Source organism: Castor canadensis, chromosome 2, assembly GCF_047511655.1.
Source record: "Castor canadensis chromosome 2, mCasCan1.hap1v2, whole genome shotgun sequence".
Classification (NCBI taxonomy): Eukaryota; Metazoa; Chordata; class Mammalia; order Rodentia; family Castoridae; genus Castor; species Castor canadensis.
In genome coordinates, this window is record NC_133387.1 from 54,667,179 (window position 1) to 54,690,613 (window position 23,435).

Genomic DNA, 23,435 nt, shown 5'->3' on the forward strand with positions numbered 1-23,435 from the left:
CTTTGAAGAACTAGTACCAACACTCCTTAAACTTTAACACAAAGTAGAAAGGGATGGAACACTGCCTAACTCATTCTGTGAAGCCAGTATTACACTTATCCCCAAACTGGAAAAGGACACATCCAAAAAAAGAGCACTACAGGCCAGTCTCCTTAATGAACATTGATGCAAAAATCCTCAATGAAATAATGGCAAATCAATCCAGCACCATATCAGAAAGATCATTCACCATGACCAAGTTGGCTTCATCCCAGGGATGCAGAAATGGTTCATCAAATCCAAATCATTAAATGTAATATAGCATATTAACAGAAGCAAAGTCAAAAACCACTGATCATCTCAATAGATGCAGAAAAAGCCTTTGATAAAATTCAACACCATTTTATGATAAAAGTGCTGATGAAACTAGGAATAGAAGGAATGTACCTCAACATAATAAAGGCTATATATGACAGACCTGTAGCCAACATCATATTTAATGAGGAAAAACTGAAACCATTTTCCCTAAAGTCAGGAATGAGACAAGGGTGCCCACTCTATCCACTCCTGTTCAACATAGTCTTGGAATTCCTAGCCAGAGCAAGAAGGCAGGAAGAAGAAATAAAAGGAATATAAATAGGTAAAGAAGTCAAACTATCCTTATTTGCAGACGACATGATCTTATACCTAAAAGACCCAAAAAACAACACCATAAATAGCTTTGGCAAAGTAGCAGGATACAAAATCAACTTACAAAAATCAGTAGCCTTTCTACACACCAACAATGAACAGGTTGAGAAAGAATGTAGGAAAATAATTCCATTTACAATAGCCTCAAAAAAAAAAATCAAATACTTAGAAGTAAACTTAACAAAGGATGTAAATGACCTCTACAAGGAAAATTACAGACCATTGAAGAAAGAATTCAAACACAGTTACAGAAGATGGAAAGATCTCCCATGCTCATGGATTGGCAGAATCAACATAGTAAAAATGGCTATACCACCAAAAGTAATCTACATGTTTAATACAATTCCCATCAAAATCCCAATGACATTCATCACAGAGATTGAAAAATCTACCCTAAAGTTCACTTGGAAACACAAAGGACCCTGAATACCCAAAGCAATACTGAGCAAAAAGAGCAATGCTGGATGTATCACAATACCCAACTTCAAACTATATTACAGAGCCATAGCAATAAAAACAGTATGGTACTGGCACAAAAACAGATATAAAGACCAGTGGAACAGAATAGGGGACCTGATAAGAATCCATGCAGCTATGTCTACCTAATTTTTCACAAAGGTGCCAAAAACATACCATGGAGAAAAGACAGGCTCTTAAATATTGCTGGCAAAACTGGTTATCTGCCTGCAGAAAACTGAAACTGGATCCATATTGTCACCCTGTACAAGTATCAACTCAGTGGATTAAGGACCTTAATGTCAGACCTGAAACCTTGAAATTAGTACAGGAAACAGCAGGGAATACACTGGAAGCAATAGGTATAGGCAAGGACTTTCTCAGTAGAGCACAAGCAGCTCAGCAACTAAGAGAAAGGATTGACAAATGGAATTACATGAAATTATGTAATTCCAACAAAAGAAATGGTCTCTAAATTGAAGAGGCCACCCACAGAGTGGGAGAAAATCTTTGCTAGCTTTACATTAGAGACAAGGGACTGACTTGTCCAGAATATACAGGAAGCTCAAAAAACTAAAATCCCCCCAAATCAATGACCCAATAAAGAAATGGGCAAGTGAACTGAACAGAACTTTTTCAAAGGAAGAAATCCAAATGGTTAAAAAACACATGAATAAATGATCATCCCTGGCCATAAAAGAAATGCAAATCAAAACCACAGTAAGGTTCTACCTCACTCCTGTTAGAATAGCTATCATCAGGAACACCACCACCACCAACAGATGTGGGCAAGGAAGCGGGGACAAAGAACCCTCATACACTGCTGGTGGGAATATAAGCTCGTACAACCACTATGGAAAATAGTGTGGAGGCTCCTTAAAAAACTAGAAATAGATCTGCCATAAGATCCAGTAATACCACTCCTAGGGATATACCCAAAGGAATGTGAATTAAGTTACAACAAAGGCACCTGCACACCCATGTTTATTGTAGCACTATTCACAATAGCTAAGGTATGTAAACAGCCAAGATGCCCTACTTCTGACGAATGGTTTAAGAAAACGTGGCATTTATACACAATGGAATTTTACTCAGCTACGAAGATGAATGAAATTTTGTCATTTGCAGGTAAATGGATGGAATTGGAGAATATCATTGTAAGTGAAGTTAGCCAGGCTCAGAAGGCCAAAAGCCACATGTCTCCTTCATAAGCGGATTGTGGACCTGGAACAAATGCAGCAATATTATGGGACATGGGTCACACCAGGAGGCAGCTGAGCAAGGGAGGGATAGGGCAAGGGAAGGAAACCAAAAACTCAAGTAAGGTTGATGTACTCAGTATACAGGAATGAATATAGAAATTTTTAACTGGTCGGGGCCACCATGGGAAGCAGACTAGGGAGGAGTGAAGAAGACTGAAAAGGTGAAACAACTGGAGCTGTAATATACATATGCATGGGAACAACACAAGGAAACTCCCTGTGTAGCTATTTTTATCTCAAACTAGTAAGACGTCCTGTTTCTCATTTTATCTTTATTTTTTGTTTTTTCTTCCACAAAATTGCAGAACAGGAGGGCAGAACAGGTTTGGAGGCTGGGGATGCTGTTGGCACTGGTGGGAAGGGGCAGGAAGTGGAAAAAGGGGTAGGAGGATGAATATGGTGCAACAGTGTATACACATGTATATAAATGCAAAGATGATTCTTGTTGAAACTTCCAGAAATCCGGAGAGGGGAAATGAGGGAGAGAAGTTTAAGGGGGGAATTCAAGTATAATATATTTGATACATTGTAAGAACATTTGTAAATCTACAATGTACCCACACCCAGCACAACAATTAAAAAAAAAGAAAGGAAAAAATGTAGCTCTGTTTAAGAGGTAGCTTCCTCCATCCACAGCTCAGTTATACCAAATTCCCTATCTCTAAGCTAAAAAGAAAATATGAAGCACTGGCATATGGCATAATGGTCAGTTCCATGTAGGAATACAATTTTCATCTGAATCCATTGAACCACTTCTTCAATTCTTTATCTGTTAGTCAATTACTGACTGCCTATTCTGGGTCAGGCAGCAGGCTGAAGTATACCAATAAATGAGACAATCCAAATCCTGAAAGATCCACTAAAAGAGAGTCTGCAGTCAGAAGCACATAAGGTATAGGAAGTGCCAGATCCCAAAACCTTTACTTTGTTTTTATGAATGCATCATTTATATGGTTTCAACTTTTTTTTTTTTTTTTTCCCTGAGACAGGGTCTCTCACTGTGTGTAGCTCAGGCTGGCCTCAAACTATCATGATCTTCCTATTCCTACTCCCTAGTGTTGGGATTACAGGTATGCACCAGTACAGCTGGCTAGTTTCAAGTTTTTTTAAAAACTTGGCCCAACTCCATCTGTTTTTCAGAGATAAAATTTTGTTTTCTCCAAACTTAGTATTCTGAACTATTATGTAAATATCAATCTTAAAACATTTTCACTTTCAGTAAATTTAGTTGTGAATTAATGTAAATATTTAAAACTATTTTAAAATACAAATAAAAGAATCATTAAAATGATTATGCTTTTCAAAAATCCTTACTCTTAGTAGTGATGAGGAATGGCAGCAAGAATTGGGTTATATGGGTAGGTATGAATCAGATTATTATGTAGCTATAGAACCTTTATAATATGATGAGTACAAATGCTTTGAAAACATTCTGGCAGTTTTATGGAATGTCCTTTGAATCATCTGACCCACTTCCAGATATAGTCCCTAGAGAAACCTTTGCAATGTGCAAGGATATTCACAAGGATAGCAAAAAGTTATATATCACCTAAATGTTCCTTGGCAGAAAAATGAGTATAATGTGATAATCTATATAATGCAATGCCATATAGCATTAAAATGAATAAAGTATAGTTTTGCTCACCAACATAATTTTAAAAGCACATTGAATGAGTAAATGCACAGTGCTATAACATTCATATAAAGTTTAGATGCAGAATAAGTAAGGATATACGTTGTTTATGTACATGTTCACTGTAAAAATTTTTTTAAATATAAGAGGGAGCAGGTGAGTGGTTAAGATGATGGACTGCTAAAAATATTAGAAGATAAAGGAAATGGTTTCCTCTAAAGAGAGAGGAAGAATAAGATGGGGCAGGAATGTGTAGGGGACTTCAGTTGTATCTGTTACGATATAATATATTTGAATTATCAATAAATGTTTTATTTTCTTTAGTTTTGTTATTATTGACTTTTAAAGTAATAAAACAGTTTCTTTACAAACTAAGAAGTTTCTTACTAACTGTAGGATTTCCTGTTTATGAAACATATAAAGAGTTGCCAACTTACAGTATAAAGTTCTTGTCATCAACTTTCTTTAAAAGTTAAATTTCTGAAGCTGTTCTAGGAATGAGGGGAGGTGAGATAAAGGAGAATGATGTGTGTGTGGGGGGTGTTATGATTTCAACTATGTTATATTCTAAGAACTTTTATAAATGTTACAATGTGCCCCCAGCACAACAATAAAAAAAGTTAAATTTCATTCATAAATATTTTGTAATCAGTTTTAAAATAATTATTCCTTGGGTTTGGTTGCTGTACTTACTATGTTTTCACTTAAACTATTTTATTGATAGTATAGATTCTTTTATATAATTATTTTTATTGCTGTGTTAGTTTTGCATCTTAATGAAATTCAGTATGATATTTCCACACATGTATACAGCATGTACTGGTCAAATCCAACTTCATTTTATCTGTATTAGAAACTATTCAATTGTGATGTATGATAGCATTATTTTTTCTTTTAACATTTAGCTTCTATGCCTTTGCATATGTCAACCTGGGTTATAATGAAGAACATTGTTGCTAAAAATGGGTTTGCCGGACTATTTACAGGTAAAAATATTTGCTTTACTGAATCATTGAATTAAATAATTAGTTTTAAATCTGTCACCTTCTAAAATTACTTGCAGAAGGAAATTACAGGTAACATTCTATATTATTTTCTCCTAAATATCTCTGTTGTATGTTAATATAAATGTTAGATAGCAGTAGGTTTACTAACAATAAGATAAAATTTCCATATAATCTGGAATTAAAGCTGACATTGAGAGTTTGATATGTTCTTTGATACCAATATTTAATACATTACTTCATTTAATTTGATCATTGCAGTAAAGTCAAATAAGTTACATTTTTTAAAAAATGAGGTGAAGCTTGTTCTTTTTCCTGTTCTCTTTTCAGGCCTAATTCCTCGCTTGATTAAAATCGCTCCTGCTTGTGCCATTATGATCAGCACATATGAGTTTGGAAAGACTTTTTTCCAGAAACAAAATGCTCAAAGACAGCAACTCTAGTGATGCTATTTTAACTTGAAATAATAACCATAGCCAAAAGAACTAGGCAAGAATTATTTTCACCATTATTCTCTTACAGTGATTTTATGTCTTTCTTCCCTATACTTAAATGGCAATTTATACTCTACCTCTAAATCATAATCTTAATTTTAAAATAATTTTTTTCTTATTTTTGGAGATTTTTAAAAAGATAAGAAATCACAGCCATTTAGCGTTCTTCTAAAGAAAAGAAAATTACTCATTAGTATTGAAAGCAATCTCTTGAATTTGATAACTACATTTCAGTGTAACTTAATCTTACTGTGAGCATGTCAGATACATCAGAACTTTTTGAATTGTGTGCTGAATGACATACAGTCTAGAAGGACAAAATTCAAGTTTTATGCACATTTAATTTAAATCACGTACATGGGTATTTTGGTATTTCAGTAGATAGTAAGAGGCCATCATTACTCACACTTGCCAAATATTACCCATTAATTTCTTTTGAATTAGGGATTTATACTTCCCACCCCTCCACACCCACGCCCACCATCGTTACTGTTTTACGATCTCACATGGATCAGGATTTCTCTGATTAAAGGTGAGCCTGTTTTATACTACCCAATATATAATTATTTGTGTGATGCAGATCTTGCCATTTTTTATGACTAAAGAACTTTATGTACTGTTTGTATAAAAAAGGGAGTTTTTACAGATTAATAAATGTTCACTTCATTCAAACTTGGGTCTGTAGTGGAAACCCACATTGCATTTAGACTAGTAAAAGTCAACAGGGCATAGGAATGGCCTCTGGTTTTTAGCCAACTTGTAATCGAAGTATCATTGTTTGTGGAGTTCTTTTGATCATTTCTGTGACTTTTTCTAACAAGAAACCAGTATGGGTTGAGCTTCCCTAATCTGAACCAGAGAGCACCAACATGCTACCACAAGTAGAAATTATATACCTGCCCTCATGTAAAGGCACACAAAATGCAGGCAGACAAAAAATGCTGCATAAAATTACCTTCAGACTACATATGTATGTATAAAGTATATAAGAAAGGTGAATGAATTCTGTGTTTAGACTTGGGTCCTCTCCCTAAGATACTTCATTATGTATATGCAGATATTCCAAAATTGAAAAAAACTGGAAACATAAAACACTTCTTGTCCTAAGCATTTTGGATAAGAGGGTAGTGTATACACTAATAAAAGTCACAAAATATTTTCACAATGACCCTAGATTTTACACTGTCTCATATTGATGTGATAAACCAAAAAACTTAACAGGATGTTTGCATCAACACATTGTATGTGACCAAGTAAGTTAGCTCATTACTTTATGTAGGAATGAGATAAAGACATGATTGGGCTGGGGATGTAGCTTAGAGGTAGAGTGCTTTCCTATCATATATGAGGCCATGGGTTTGATCCCTAGTACCAGGTTAAAAAAAAAGATGGCAGGACAAGAAAATGATATATTTTTTATATTTTTGTTTGATTTTCCCAGGATCCATGTCTTTCAGAAAAAGCACTTTATTGCATTCTGTGTGTGTATGAAAATGTGAAGTATTTTCCTTCCTAAAGGAAGCATAATATATTTTGGTGACACATCTGTGGCATGGTAGGGAAATTAATACAATTTGTATTATAGTAGAAAAGCATTTTACATGTTTGACCAGAAATAAACGATGTAGGGTTTATATGTAACTTTGGGTGTTTTACCCTGTGTTGATTTACCTCAGATTTAGAATTTATATAACCATGTAAGTATTCATGACTTCTTAATATCTCTATTAAAATATTTATGCTCACTTGAAATTATCATTGTGTTTCTATCTAAATGGTTTCATATAAAAGCATAATGTTATACTATGTTATATATAAATGAAGTTTATTTTAAACATTGCTATTCAACAGTAGTAAATTTGTCTTGTTTTTGTTATGCTTCCTTTCACTTTATTGGTAGGAAAAGGCAAAAGTCTCAGTACTGAGCTCTCAAAAAACAGTGTAATATTACTTATGAATACCAGAAAGGTTTCCATCTCCTCTACTCCCTAGCACTGCACTTGAAGAAAATTCTTATTTATGAATAAAATAAGTTAAATAAATCTGATTGTCTAGTAGTTTCTTTCTTTTCTTTTAGGCTATGTAGTCTGTTGCTGCTGTATGCCTGGGCTGGTCTCAAACTGACGATGCTCTTACATCATTCTCCCTAATCCTGGGATTTGTAGGGTGTGCCACCATGCCCAGCTGCCTACTGGTTTTCCTAACACATTTTACATGCAGTTTATCTGGATGAAAAGAAGGCCAAATTGAAACTTTCTCTATAATTAAGTCATAAAGAATCTTTAATTAGTACTTTAAAAATAATTTCATTTTTATACTAAAAGAGTGTTTCGATAAACAGTCCATGGAACGGCTAAAAATTGTAAGTTTTCTCCCAAAGTTCTGTCTAGTAAAAAAATGAATGAATATCCTCATGTTTCACATCACTTCAGTAGATAAATTTAACTTTCAGCCATATGGGCTTACCAGACTTTTCAATATGTATGCTGTAGGAATTGCAATATTTGCTACCAGCCTATACCAGTTTTCTTGGTAGTGCTTCTAAAGGAAGCATTGTTAATTCTTTTAATTTAAAGTGATGTTAAATTTCATATCATATACTTACTTATAGAGTAAGATTTTAAAGAATACATGTCTTGAATATTCAAGTATTGCAACCTTTAATATAGTACACATTTGACTGTTTAAAAAAAGTAGATGTGGAGTTTAAATTTTGTTTTCTACAAACTTCACTATGCTTATTTAACTACATATCTATATTTACCTATCTATCTATACATTCTTCCTTTTTCTTTTTTTGTTTGTTTTTGGCGGTGCTGGGGTTTGAACTCGGCCTCACACTTGCTAGGCAGGCATTCTGCCACTTGAGCCACTTCACCAGCCCCTTCCCTTTTTCTTGAGCACAAATTTTAGGGATATAGGGAAATTTACTTTAGTGTATCACTTTTAGTGCTTTTCCCAATGAACTTTTTAAGTAAAAAAATAACTGCTTTTATTTTTTAACTGTCATCATTTATTGAGACTTTATGAATCCTGATGTTCACAGTGGCCTTGTGACACTTCAGAGGTAATCCACTGTTAATTCAGCAAAATCTAGACATTTTACTATTGTTAGGAACTTCAGCAAAGCCTCATCTGTTGCAAATCTGAATACATTTAAAATCACTGGAAACTTGTATGTAAATCTAATAAAAGTGATTTAAATAAAAAGAGTTTACTTGCTTTTTAAATTAAATTTGTCATTTGCCTCATTAGAACTTTGAAAGTTGTCAGAATCGAAATGGAGTAGCTTCTGTCAAACCTAACAAAAAAAAAGTTGGGAGATTATGAAAAAAGGGTTCTCGCATGCAATTGACTGGTAACTATTATACAAGACTGCCAGAACCTCAGCCTTACACAAAAATACTTCCTCAAGGGCATCTGCCCAGCTATCTCATCAACCTTGGCCTAGAACCATTGTGATTAATTCTTGTGGCCAAGGATTACTGTTTGAAGATATTTTAGGTAATCCTGTTTCCCCTTTAAAAACCTGAAAGCTTTCTTTCTAAGACAGGGAACAAGATAAGAATGTCTGCTTTTACCACTTCTATTCAACAATAGTTCTGGAAGTCCTGGCCAGAGAAATCAGCAAGAGAAGGCAATAAAGGACATCCAAATTGGAAAATATCTCAAAGTATCACTGTTTGCAGATGACATTGTGTGTGTGTACTAAAAAATAAAAATATAGTATGGTACATCTATAAACCAGTAATAGGGCTGGTGGAAGTGGTTCAAGTGGGAGGTATTGCGCCTGCCTAGCCAAGTGTAAAGCCTTGAGTTGAAAACCCAGAACCACCAAGAGAAGAAAAGTAATAGTATGTTTATTATCAAGAATTTGATACTGTACATAATTGTATGCTCTTCTTTTGTATGAGTGGCAGGGTAGATCTATGTGATAGTTTGGAAATAAAATGTCCTCCAAAGGCTCATTTGTTGAATGCTTGGCCCCCAGCCGGTGGTGCTATTTTGGGAGGTGGTTAAAACTGTAAGAGGTGGGGCCTACCTGGAAGCAGGTCACTAAGCCTTTGTCCTGGTGCATATCTCTGCTTTATTCCCCTCTTCTTCTCCCTCCCCATCTTTCCTTCCTCTCTCTAAATTCTCCTCTCAGGTATTTGTCACAGGGATCAAATGCTAACTAATACAGCTTACATCACCATCACCACAAACAAAATGTCCTGTTCCATGTTAAACCCAAACTCAAAGATCCCTCGAGACCAGTGTCCCCTAGAACTCAGAGGTGGTTGTGGGGTTTTTTTGGTTTGTTTTTTTGTTTCTTTTCTATTTTTTTGGTGGTAACTGGAGTTTTAACTCAGGGCCTCATGCTTAACTAGCCAGGCACTACCACTTGAGCCACATCACCAGCCCTTTTTTTATGTTGGGTATTTTTGAGATAGTCCTGGCACCTCTTTGCCCAGGGCTGACATTGAATCACCATCCTCCTTATTTGTACCTCTGAATAGCTAGGTTTATAGGCCAGAGCCACTGGTGCCTAACTTCAGAGTATTTATACAACAAAAATTTGGGGAAGCATATGTTAAACCTGCCTTGGCTGTAGATAAGAGGGAGGTATCACACAAAGTAGAGAAAGCTTTGGGATAGGAGGGCTGTCCACAAGGAGAAGTATAGTTTACTCTGGATTGGTTGGAGTTAGCACTCTGGGAAGTTTATACATAAACAATGTAAGGTCAGCTGGGATTTAAGAGTCAAGGTTTCAACATACATTCAGGTATATGAAACAGTCTTGTTGGGTTTTGCATACAAGCTTTTAATTGAGTAATTTCCCTTATATCTGCCTCCTTTCATCCTTTACCCCCATGTAATTAAATTTAGAGAAACTCAAAGAGTATTTCTTTTGTTGTTTCTGCCTTTTTAGGGGAGGGGAATGCATCACTTACGAATGCATGTGTATTTTTTTTATCATGTTCAGTTAGCCCTTTACATTCTGAGAATATCTGTGTTGCTAGGCAGACTCATTCCTAGGATATCACGTCCCACAGAGGAAAACCATAGATAATAATGGTGAGACCTGTTTTTACCCAATGATGGGCAATAAGGTGCGTGTGTGTAAGAGAGAACCCAGCTACTCACCATCCAGAGTTTTTTTTTCTAGGAAGCAGTTTCTTCTGGAAAGGAATTGGTAGCTGGTTCAATCTTTTAAGCAAGCATAATGTTGGCTGCAGTTCAGTCCATTGATTTACATAGCTGGGACCTTTCTTGGACAGCGATACTTTTGGCAGCATCTTCTGCTATTGGATTGATGGTGGCAGAAAGGTTTGTTACCATACCTCTGTTTACTTAAACTCCAACATTGCGGATGAGAAACCAATTCTGTTTTGCCCTGATCATCTTGGTAACCTATCAGCATGCTCCTCTTGTTTGTTCACTTCACTGAGTTTGAATTTTTGTGTAAAGAGAAAATGACCTAAAAAACATTGTCCTATCTGCCAGCTATCTAAAGCAGGGATAAGCCCTCATTTGCTGAGGTGGGTTACTCCCTATGCCATAAATATATACCTTGAAATAGAAACAAAGAAAGCTGACTACTGTGGTATAGCACAGTAAAAATCAACAATATTCCTAAAAACAAAATTACTATAGCAACTTCTCTTCCTGGTCATGTGATGCTTGAGATTGGTAGTGGAGTGCTGAACTATTCAAGTGGGTTAATTTTTTGAGGTAGGAAACATGGTACCAGGAGTCAGTTACCTCAAGTTTGACCTGGACAGATCTTTCCAGTGAGTTGTAAAGCATTTTTATAGAGATGTCTTTTCCACAAAATTGCCAGGTAAGATTGTGTGAGGTGGAGAGATGATCTCTGCCAAAGTAAAAAAGATTGCTTTACTAAAGAGTAAGTTTTATTAATAGCCTTAAATTCTTGAGAATATTTAAGAATTCCCCCCTTTTAGGTCTGGAGGTATGGCTCAAGTAGTACAGCACCTGCCTAGCCCTAAGTTCAAACCCCAGTACCACCTTTAAAAAAAAAAAAAGAATTCCCCCCTTTTGTGGCTAAAGAGTATAGGACTACAAGGGGAAGAAGGGAAAAGGTTCATAGGTCTTTCTGTTATGACTTCAAAGTCAGGGGAAACCTATGCTTCCCAAAGAGGTGTCATATGAATTCTTCCAATACCAGTGCTGGAAGCTTTGGGAAGGTCTTTCAGCTCAGGTCAAAAGGGATCATCATCAGTTTAGATACTTTGAGTTAATTTTGAGGACAAATAAAAGTACTGTTTCCTTCATTATGTTCCCATTACTTTTGGCTGAGGAGATTGAATCCAATGTTAAAAGATTTCCCCTTAGGAGAAAAACTTACTGGGGTCTTAAGTATTTGTTGAAAATCTCAGCCTAATAATAAATACATGGGGCAGAAAGACTTAATCAAAAAGCTTCGAGTATCAGTCCCAAAGAAGATTTCCAAAAAAGGCTATAGGTTTGTAAAGAAATAACATCTGAAAGGTATTTTAATCCTTACGACTTAAACTTCTAGTACTTTGAGAGAGGGACGACTGGATCTATGTAGAATTTAATGCAGAGAGCATGGCACCAATTTAAGTAGGACTGGGTAAAGGTCAGGTTTCATGTGAAGAAATGTTTCTCCCAAGGAATTGAAGGAGAGGAAGTAGCCTGTTTGTTGACTTGGCCTGTCTTTTTAATCTGTGAATTTCAGAGTCAGTAGGTTTAGGCTGAAACAGAAAGGTAATAGAAACCCACAACATTTTTTAGCAGTCTCATGTAATTGGTTCTTATTCTGACCCATTTGTGTTGGTGGCTCAGAAACTCATGAGCTTTTCATTAGAATTTTGGAAAAAATTTACTTAGTCCAAAGTTAATGGAAACCCGTACTTGTCAGAGTTCTTTTTCATCCCTACCATGAATCTCCTTGAAGACATAACACTTTAGGATTATAGCTATTTATAAAAACATTACAGAAGGGCAAGAGAATACAGCAGAAAATTTTTTTTTCAGAGCTGAGGGTGTGGCTGAAGTGGTAAAATGCCTGCCTAATATGTGTGAGGCCAAAAACATTTTTTTTCTGGTGCTGGGGATCAAATGCAGGATACCACACATGCTAAACAAATTCTCTATCATGCAGCTATGCTCCCAGCCTAGCTTCATTTGCTTAGTTGACTTAAAAATCACTAATTTTGGAGGTCACACAGGTGGACAATACAGTTAGTTTCCTACTAGCTTTGCTATAGGTAACATCCTCTGATCTGTGAGTTGTGATGATAATAGTTGCATAGGTTACTTTTAAGGGACTTGAAGACTGCTTTTATTAAAAATACTGACTCCTCCCCTGGGCCTGTATATGTCTGATGGGTGATTGAAATGGGATAAAAACTCTTGGCATGTCTGTCTCATATGGTGTCTGTCTCCTTTGCTACCCTTAAACTTTGGTTCAGATTCTACTCAGTTCTATATGTAGACACATTGACCATTGAGAAATGTTTTATTAAGAACTAAAATAAGACTTGCCTAGTCTTCATTTTGGTTAAAGAATCTACCAACTGCTATGATAGAAACACTAGACCATGGAAGGAGTGATAAGAGGTGGTACCTAGGTTCCTGGAAGATCTCCACCTATTCTCAGAAAAGACATGAATATTCCCTTTCTTAGCCTATGTTCTTGTCCTATATCTGTAACCTCTCAACTCTATGGAATTCAGAAGCTGATTTGTGAGCAAAGTTCCCTCTTTCTCCTAAGCACTTGTCTCTGGAACAGTTGTTTTTCTTTGGGATGAGTTTCTGGACCTGAGTTGGTAACATAGTTACTAAAATAACTTAGAATTTTCATCAAATTGATCACATGTAGATCTTCCACAAGATCCATTCCTTTCCATAACTCTTATTACTTCCTCAAGCCTTTCCTGATTTGTCCAGACCCATAGTTTGCCCTACACCTCTCTTATGTATCTTAGAAATTTCTATCAAGTAACCAGTCATTTTACTTTAGAACAAAATACTTTACTTTTTCTCTCAACAAAAACATACACTCTAGGACTGGGGGCATGACTCAAGTGATGGAACGCCTGCCTAGCAAGCACAAGGCCATGAGTTCAAACCCCAGTACCATCAAAAAAAAAACAAAACCCCTTCAAACTCATGTTTATTAATTGATGTTTAACAATTTTAACTTATTTAGAAATAACGTAGATATTTAATGAGCATTACTTAAGATTTTCAAGTTATTGGAAAACATTTTTGAAATAAAGAGTTCATTTTTAAACACCCCATTTGCATTTATCTAAATTGCGCATTCTTACAATTATGTTAGAAATAAGATCCCTAAAGCCCACTGGAGTCATAATTGGAAGACCCAGAAATAGAGAATTGTCTTGGCAAGGCAAAATTTACTTCTGCAGAAGGGTGCACAGGCACGTGGACACAGCATGCACAAAGGGGCAGGGCAGTCTGTCCCTCCTTATATTCCTGATAGGACTGGCCCTGCCTCTTACTCTGGACTGTGCCAGATGAAAAGTTCACAATCTTCTAGATTGACTGAAATTCTATATGAACATGGAGGAGGGGTTAAGATACACAGCATGGAGGGCAATTTTCGCAGGCAAAGGGGCTTAGAAAGAATCTGGAAGAACCCAGAACTACAAACAATGCAGGTAATTAAAATGGCAACACACACTTTGATAGAAAAGACTGCTTTCAAACAATTATGTGTGAATTGGTGATGAAAATTTCATTGAACAAAGCTGGCTAGCCATCCTCACAGATTTATTTCCATTGCCCATTTTCCCAGCATGAGAATTAAGGAAGAGAGTCCTACAGTTAATTACACAGGCATTTTTTTGGTCAGAAGACACAGCTGCCTTTTCATTAAACTAACAATATTAAACTAGTCTTAATTTACTTACTATTTTCCCTAGTCATGTGAACTTTAAAAAGCATTTAGATTCATTTTATTTATGAGTGCTCATATGTTTAAGTCAGTTTGGTACCTTGAAAACTAATATACAAACTCATGTATAGACATAAGCGTACATGTAGCCAATAACATTCAAAATATACACAGACATATATAAAAATACAGAAATGAAGAAAAATTGTTTAGCTTTTAGTTAGTCTCAATTTGATACCTTCCAAGTCCTTTCTTGGGGGTGGCAGGTGGGTCTGAGGTTTGAACTCAGGGCTTTGTGCTAGAAAAGCAAGTGCTCTACTGATTGAGCCACACCTTCAGTTAAGTTTGCTCTGGTGATTTTTGAAGATGGGATCTTGAGAACTATTTGCCTGGCTATCCTTGAATCTGGATCCTCCTGATCTCAGCCTCCCAACTAGTTAGGATTACAGGTTTGAGCCACTGGGAGCCCAGCTTCCAAGTCCTTGTTATCCCACATTAAATCTGCACTTCCAAAGATAGGAGTCTTCCATGGAACTAGGCAGAAAATTTACATCTCAAAGACTTAAACACCATTACAAGGGTATAGGCAAAGACCTAGTTAAAACAAAATGGTCAAAGGTGGTGAGGCTTAGAACCTGGCTTGGTGGCACATGCTGCAGTGTAAGACCAGCCTGGGTTACATTAGCTGGACCCTGTCTCAAAAAAACAAAACAGGACAAACAAAGAAGGGGCTTGTTGTACAGATGGACGTTTCCTTATAAGTTTATTTTACAAAGAGTTTAAAAATAGCCACCTAAAATGCCAGAAAATTGTGTTTTGGAGATGATTTGACAGACTGTTTTATTTATTTTTTGCTGTATTGGGGCTTGAACTCAGGGCCTACAACTTGAGCCTCTCTACCAGCCCTTTTTGGTAATGGGTTTTTTCCAAGATAGGATCCCATGAACTATTTGCCCAGGGTGGCCTCAAGCCTCCTGGGTAGCTAGGATTATAGGCATGAGCCACAGGCTTCCTTGTTTTTAAAGACAGTTTTGGTTCTAGCCTTGAACTTGTGATCCTCCTGCCTCTCACCTAAGTGCTGGATTACAGAAGTATACCACCATGCCCAGAAACTTGTTTTCTTTAACTATTGACATTAGGGCATAGCCCTTAGAGAGTGGGTAAAAGAAAGCATTTCTTATGTCTGTTTCATCTGAGGGCTGTGACCTTTTGAGTACTTTATGTAGCTTTCTTTAGGTTTCCAGATTCTGGAAGAGAGGTAAGTGTGATGGAAAGATTAATAATTAGAGAAAGCCCCTTTAGAGCTCTCTGAAGCTTTCTTGGTTTAATAAATATAGATTTCAGTCATTTTAGAAAGAGAACCTTGCAGGGAAGCAGTGTCACAGTCTGCAGATCATCTTAGCTTTAGTGTCACCAGTTAAAATAAGCTTCCTATTCTAATTTTTTAGTACATTTGACTCTAATCTAGATTGCAAATTTTGAAGATTGCTGAGATATGTCACCCCTAGTAAGGTTAACCTGTTTTGATTTAAAAAAAAATTCATGATTCTGCTCCACATTTCTTAGACTGTACTCGCCAGCATTCCTGAAAGGAGCTCAGTGAAGTTTTAGAATTTTCATTTGTAAGAGTCACTCTCTCAGCCAAGGCGAGAAAATCAATGTCTTCAGATGGAAGTGTGCTGCCGTGCCACTCCCTAAAGTGTCACGAGTGGGTCATTTGGGTACTCTTTTATGGGAATTCAAGGACCCTGAACATCCGAGACTGTCAGGATGCTTAGGGCCCTTATGAATCTTCCAGGTGACCCAGAAGCATTCCTAACCCAGGACTGGTGTATGTTCTTTGGTAGGAAGCTCTATGAGACTGCTACACATTGCAAACAATGACTAGATACTTCTGCAGAATTTTCAGAAACTTCCTTTGGAAGGTTGTAAGAAGCAGTTTGTCTCGTATTCAGAGTAAATTTTTAATTTACCTTTATTTGAATAATATAGTTAACCTTGTTGGTTTTAAGTGACAGCAGCCAAATCCAAATTGTAAGTACCTCAAAAGACCACAAGATGTCACTATGGGCTCAAAGTATTTTAAGCAAACTAACAAGACTAAAGAGCAAAAATTGTGATACCAAATTCAAGAGCGTCCCCTCAAAGATATGCTACCAAATTGGAGGGTGTCCCCTCACAAATACAATACCAAATTTGGGGCTGGGGATGTAGCTCAGTAGTTAAGTGTTTGCCTAGCATGCACAAGGCCCTGGGTTCAGTCCCCAGTACCACAAAATAAATAAATAAATAATCGAAGACATCCCCTCAACAATTCACTGGTTTTCCAGGTTGGCAATTCTGCTAAGGTGTCAAAGGCAGTCACTTAGGGGTGACCCAAAACAGGTTGAACAAAGCCTGAGTGTGAGGGCCACAAAGGTGTTAGTGCTCCAAACCAGGGCCTCAAACAAGTCAAACAGCAGCCACTTGCCTTGCTTTGTTGAGTGGCACTGTACTCAGCCTGAAGGAACCGCACACTCTTCTGCTCCTTTCAAGAAGATCCTTTTGACTGATAACCAGAATATATAGGGAACTTAAAAAACTAAATTCTCCCAAAACTAATGAACCAATAAAGAAATGGGCAAGTGAACTAAACAGAACTTTCTCAAAAGAAGAAATTCAAATGGCCAAAAAACATGAAAAAATGCTCACCATCTCTAGCAATAAAGGAAATGCAAATTAAAACCACACTAAGATTCCACCTCACCCCTGTTAGAATAGCCATCATCAGCAACACCACCAACAACAGGTGTTGGCGAGGATGTGGGGAAAAAGGAACCCTCTTACACTGTTGGTGGGAATGTAGACTAGTACAACCACTCTGGAAAAAAATTTGGAGGCTACTTAAAACACTAAACATTGATCTACCATTTGATCCAGCAATACCACTCTTGGGGATATACACAAAAGACTGTGACACAGGTTACTCCAGAGGCACCTGCACACCCATGTTTATTGCGGCACTATTCACAATAGCCAAGTTATGGAAACAGCCAAGATGTCCCACCACTGATGAATGGATTAAGAAAATATGGTATCTAAACACAATGGAATTTTATGCAGCCATGAAGAAGAACGAAATGTTATCATTCGCTGGTAAATGGATGGAATTGGAGAACATCATTCTGAGTGAGGTTAGCCTGGCCCAAAAGACCAAAAATCGTATGTTCTCCCTCATATGTGGACATTAGATCAAGGGCAAACACAACAAGGGGATTGGACTATGAGCACATGATAAAAGCGAGAGCACACAAGGAAGGGGTGAGGATAGGTAAGACACCTAAAAAATTAGCTAGCATTTGTTGCCCTCAACGCAGAGAAACTAAAGCAGATACCTTAAAAGCAACTGAGGCCAATAGGAAAAGGGGACCAGGAACTAGAGAAAAGGTTAGATCAAAAAGAATTAACCTAGAAGGTAACACCCACGCACAGGAAATCAATGTGAGTCAATGCCCTGTATAGCTACCCTTGTTCCTTCCTATTATGGCTTATACTCTCTCTACAACAAAATTAGAAATAAGGGCAAAATAGTTTCTGCTGGGTATTGAGGGGGTTGGGGGGAGAGGGAGGGGGCGGAGTGGGTGGTAAGGGAGGGGGTGGGGGCAGGGGGGAGAAATGATCCAAGCCTTGTATGCACATATGAATAATAAAAGAAAAAGAAAAAAAAAAAGATCCTTTTGCTGCCCTCAAAACATATTAAGCCAAAATACCTGAGACCAAGGGATCTCTGGAATAAAAGAGTTTACTGAGCTGTGACAGATACTAGTCAGAAAAAGGACCAGATCTTGGAACAAATTTCTACAGTTAACATCAGCAAGAGTAGATAGCAGTTGGAAACATGTCCAGTAGACTTAGCGGGAACAGTATTTTCATAACAAAAACTGACCCTATCTTGGCTAAAGAGGGGTATTATAACCCAAAGCAGGGAAAACTTTGTGGTGGTTGGGCAGTCTCTAAGGAAATGTAATTGCTGATTCTGGATTGCTTGGGGTTAATAGTCTGGAAAATTTAAACTTAAGTAGGGCATGGTGGCCCTTGTGGTCAGAAGTGATGGCATTTAAGTTAAGATTTCAACGTACTTTCAGGAATGTGAATAGTCTTTGTTGGGTTTTGCCTGCCTGCATCAGTTTGCCTGTGATGAACTTCGCTTATCTCTCCCTCCATTGTTTAGTCCTTGTAATTAAATTTAGGACACCTCAGAATTTTTCTCTTATCAGCCATGGCATTACAAAAGCTTTGATTTCACTAGAGGACAGGAATTTTTCAACTCCATTATAATCTGATGGAACCACTGTCATTCAGTGAAATGTCATGTGGTGCATAAGTATATTTTTAAAAAATAGAGTACTTAATTTGGCTTGGAGTAAGAACTCCAAATCACTTTCATTTAGTATTTTAGGTGTGAAATAATTGCCACCATTTACCACATTTATTAAAACAAAAGTTCAGTGTACAACTTGAATCAGGTAACTCTTGGTCAAGAAAAAAAGACCAATAATGCATGGTACAAAATCTTTAATATACATGCAACAAGTATAGTACATCACGGCAACAAAATACACATAGAAATATTGACATAATTCAGCATTCTTTTTTGGGTGAGTTGTAAAAAATAAAGATAAAGACATTGTTTACTCATGCAAACATTTGCAAACTACTCTAGCTAGTGTGAAATGAACTATATAGAAATCTGAATTTCACAGTAGCAGATGAATTTTATACCAAGAGCTCCAAGAAAGGAGGAAAAGTCACGATCCTCGGATGTCGTTTAAATCTGCAGTTAGCAGTATGTTTACATGCACAAATTTACTGCTTCCATTAGACAAATCTGAAAAATTTTACCAGTTATGGAATTCTGAATTTCCTTCTACACTATAAAAATGTGTGGAAACAATTTTTTAATTCCTAAAGGATCATAAATGTCAGTTGAGATTAGATCATGAGTGATAAGCATTTAAACATCTCCTAAGAACTCTTAGGAAAGCAGCAGTAGGGCTCAAGGCCAGCCTAAAATTTCAAAAGTTCCCCCTCCTTACTCATTTCCTTACTTCATCCTCTAAAAGTTTCCACTATCTTCAGTTGATAATTTCCCTCCTTTCCCCATGCTGATTAAAAATTGTTTTGAATACCCTGCTTTTAGTAAGGTATCCAGAATTGAGAACAGGTTAAAAGTACCATTGCTCAAGAATATTTGCATTTCTGTAAGTATTAAAACCCTAAGATAAAGGAAAAAAGCTCTTGAGTATGTTCTGGCACATCTAAGATAAATTATTTGAAGGACTTCCAGGCCTCCTTTGTCCCTGAAATGACACTGTAGGCTGTCTCACATATAAAATGGGCCTTGTTACTACTGCTTATTTTATATTCCAAATTATGAGGCTAAGCTCTAATATTACGGAGAACCATTATACTCCTACATTTCTAATACAATGAATGTGGTGGTTCAGTTCTAAAAAAAATGTTTTAGGACGAGCACTCTTCCTATATGTCAAACCTAATATGAAAGTAATGTTTATTAACAAACAAAATTCCGTATGAAGTCTTGGATAAGTATTGTGGCCTCTTCAATATAAACAACATACAAAACTTCTTTGGCACAACTGATCATGTTATCCTCGTATTACTTACTATAGAAATATACTTCATATATTTTCATTTTCAATATGGTGGAATTTTTAGGGATAAATGTAGCTGTTTCAAAAATTGCAAAAAGATTTTAAAATACAGACTGTATAAAAAAACTAATTTAACTATAGAATTATAGGGTTTTTTTGACATTAACATCAGTTTTAAAATGAGATTATGGCATAATGATAAAGGCTATAAAACATACATGACAAAATTCACTGCTGTTGCACACAAGGGAGACAGAAATAGCACTGTATGTCAGACATATATTTACTGTTAAATATGGTGGTTACTCTAGTGATCCTTATTTAAAAGCTTCTCAAATCATTAACTGAACTTGAAATCTTTCCTGATATAACACTTTTTCAACATCTGTTCTATATTTTGAAATGTTGTTCCAACTTTTAGGCATACCTGATCACATTTAAAAATTGATAAGCTTTTAAAAAAAATCTTGGGAAAGCAAAGTTTATAAATTTACTCATTTTTACTGCATATAAATTACTTCCCCTATAACCATTACAAATTAAGTTAGTAACTGCCTAAAAAGACATTCCCACAAAATTTATAAAATGCTAAATTGGTACCGAATGGTAAGTGTTAAAGAAAAACTAAAAAACCACTGTGAAGCTATAGCTGAGAACCTTCCCCTGATACAAAACGTGGCATTTAAACATTAGAACCTAGGAAAAAATTAATGCAAAAATTAAATGTATTAGTTGTCTTTTTCTGAAAAGTTAATCATAGAATAAAGGAGTGAAAGCAAATACTTAGCTTACATTTCTGGAATAAAACCTTGAACTCAGTCTCTGGCCACTAAGATACATTTAAATAAATATATAAAAATCAGTTGAATAATAACTATGAACAATTTGCAATTAATTATCAATTTGGAGAATCTTTGAAAGTTTTTAAAAGCCTATTCAATTTTAAACTTCCTGTGACAAATACAAGATTATTTAAAAGAAAAATAGCAGGACCATTATGTTTTTACCTCAGAAGTTTACATAGAGTGGACTGAACTCTCTAAGCAATAGAATTCCAGACATGTACCAGAACAATATAAAATTTCAAAGGTCTTCCCAGCAGTCAAACTTATGTAAATTGAACATTTACAATATAGAAACTTTTGGCTTTCATGGAAAGTTTTTCAGGATGGAGTGAGGCCTGGACTTGTCATCTCTGTTGTAGGACTTCCAAGGTAGTCATTAGATTTAAGACTTGTTAGAGACTTGTAACTTGCCACTGATGTTAGAGACCCACAGAGACCAAGTAGTGAGGGAGTATCTTCTTTACCTGAAAATTAGGGTAAAACAACAATCAATAGCCTACAAGAATGATACAACAAGATCCTGAAAATATTAGGAACTTCCACAATTTATAAGATATTGAAAATATGTAAGCCAGGCACTGGTGGCTCATGTCTATACTCCTAGTTATTCAGGAGGCAGAGATCAAGAGGATGTGGGTTTGAAGCCAGCCTTAGGCAAATTAGTTCGTGAGACCCTATCTCAAAAAAAAAAAAAAAAAGAAAAGAAAAAAATCACAAAAATAGAGCTGGTGGAATGGCTCAAGTAGTCAGAATGCCTACCTAGTGTGAGGCCCTGAGTTCAAACTCCTGCACCACCACCACCAAAAATAAAAAAGAAAATATCTTAACTGTGCAGCTAAAATTTGTATCTAACAATATCTAAAGACTCAAAGATCTGTATCTGAAGATATATTCAGTAATTTCAACAAAAGCCTTAAAAATATCACATAAGGTTATTTGTGTTTTGCTTAAAACTTCTAAATAATGGACACTTGAGATACTATGTTTTATAGCAAAAATTTAAAGTTTAGCTTCTTTATTTTGGTGGTACTGGGGTTTGAACTTAGGGCCTCATGCTTGCTTAGCAGCTGCTCTACCATTTGAGCCACTGCACCAACTCTTTTTTGTGATTTTTTTTTTTCAAGATATGGTCTTAAGAACTATTTGTCTGATCTCTGCCTCCTGAGTAGTTAGGATTACAGGTGTGGCCCACCAGTGCCTGGCTACCTTTTTTTTTTAAACAAACATCATCATGTTTAATTGATTAGTAAGGAATAATTAAAAACTCAACTAAATAACAGTTAACAGTGCTCAGGCCAGAGAGATCCTGGGAAACCCACAGTTAGGTTAAGTAATGTATCAGAAGCAGATTGATCCTTGTCAGATTGGATTGATCCACTCAATATGAAGTCTGGATATTTAGAGACTTTATTCACTTGTCAATTATCTACTCAGTGTCCCCTGCACATTAGTAACTTTCTTAAGTGCTAAACTTACACAAAATCATGAAGGAGGAAGGGTAGAAGTATGTTTTCAGGCTGAGGAAAAATAAGTTCTTTCCAAAGCTGAGTTTCAACCCATCTGTTCAAATACTAACTATAAGTGGCTGATTTGGGGCAAGTAAGGTCTTTGAAAACTAGCAGGTTTCCAAAGAAGAGTGAAAACAAAAAAGGACAAAAAACTTAGGTTTTACTCACTCAGTTACAGAAGTATAAGCTGAGCTAGGTGTCATGAATATTATGTATTGTTATGAATATGATGTATCATTTCAAACAGCCCCTCTGAAGTGTCCCACAGTCCTTTGTACTTATCTCACCTTGTCACGCTGTGAATACTAGGTATTCTCTTTTATTAGACTACCAACTCTGAGAAAGGACATGGACTTTGTTGTGTTCATTGTTACATTTCCAGAGCCCCATTAAATAACTATATAATTAATGAAAAATAATCAGTGAAACTGTACTAGGATGCAAGATAGCACTTATGTCTATTTTAGCTGTGTGACCTTAGGCAGAGCATCTTCTCTGAGCCTATTCTTTCCTTTGTAAAACAGGTAAGAAAACATGACTCTGCTGATTTCATAATTGGGCTGACTAGTAACATGCAGGAAAATGTAATGGTGATAGGAAAAGATATGAATGAGTAGTTGTTACAGTTCTATTAAAAATGTTTATCATAACTAGGATCAAAAGGTATAAAGATGTTCTAAGCACTTTTTTTGGTTTTGGTTTTGTGGTCCTGGGAATCAAACCCAGTGTCTGGGTCATGCTAGGCAAAGACACTGTCACTGAGCCACACCCCCAGCCCTTTAAGTACTCTTTTAATGTTTAACTTGGAGACCCATTTTAAGCCAAAATTAGCTCTCTTCCCAAATGCTCTAAGGACACAACTACTTTGGACAGTCTTTCCAAATTTAACCCTGAATCTTTTAGTGACTTATTGATACACATATACACACACAGATTTTCTTTTTTTTGGTGGTACTGAGATTTGAACTCAGGGCCTCCTACTTACTACTGTGCAGGCATTCTTCCTACTTGCTGCATAGTCAC

The 23,435-nt window shown here is 36.2% G+C and overlaps 2 protein-coding genes across 13 annotated transcripts in view; one reads left to right on the forward strand and one right to left on the reverse strand.

Annotated features, from left to right (window-relative positions):
* Positions 1–8,748, forward strand: part of Slc25a40 (solute carrier family 25 member 40) — a 50,573-nt gene extending 41,825 nt beyond the window's left edge. For 3 of the 9 annotated variants that reach the window (XM_074064829.1, XM_074064828.1, XM_074064834.1), the window contains 2 exons: positions 4,926–5,006; positions 5,355–7,560. In XM_074064829.1, the coding sequence (XP_073920930.1) occupies positions 4,926–5,006; positions 5,355–5,467 (194 nt within the window). In that variant the 3' untranslated portion in view covers positions 5,468–7,560. Of the gene's footprint in view, positions 1–4,925; positions 5,007–5,354; positions 7,561–7,595 lie in introns of those variants that run through there. The other 6 variants (XR_012445168.1, XR_012445167.1, XM_074064833.1 and 3 more) reach the window with 6 other exon arrangements.
* Positions 8,749–18,944: 10,196 nt separating this feature from the next.
* The window catches only part of Rundc3b (RUN domain containing 3B), a 201,850-nt gene continuing 197,359 nt past the window's right edge, over positions 18,945–23,435 (reverse strand). For all 4 annotated transcript variants that reach the window (XM_074064842.1, XM_074064840.1, XM_074064839.1 and 1 more), the window contains one exon: positions 18,945–21,368. In XM_074064842.1, the coding sequence (XP_073920943.1) occupies positions 21,223–21,368 (146 nt within the window). In that variant the 3' untranslated portion in view covers positions 18,945–21,222. The remainder of the gene's footprint in view (positions 21,369–23,435) is intronic.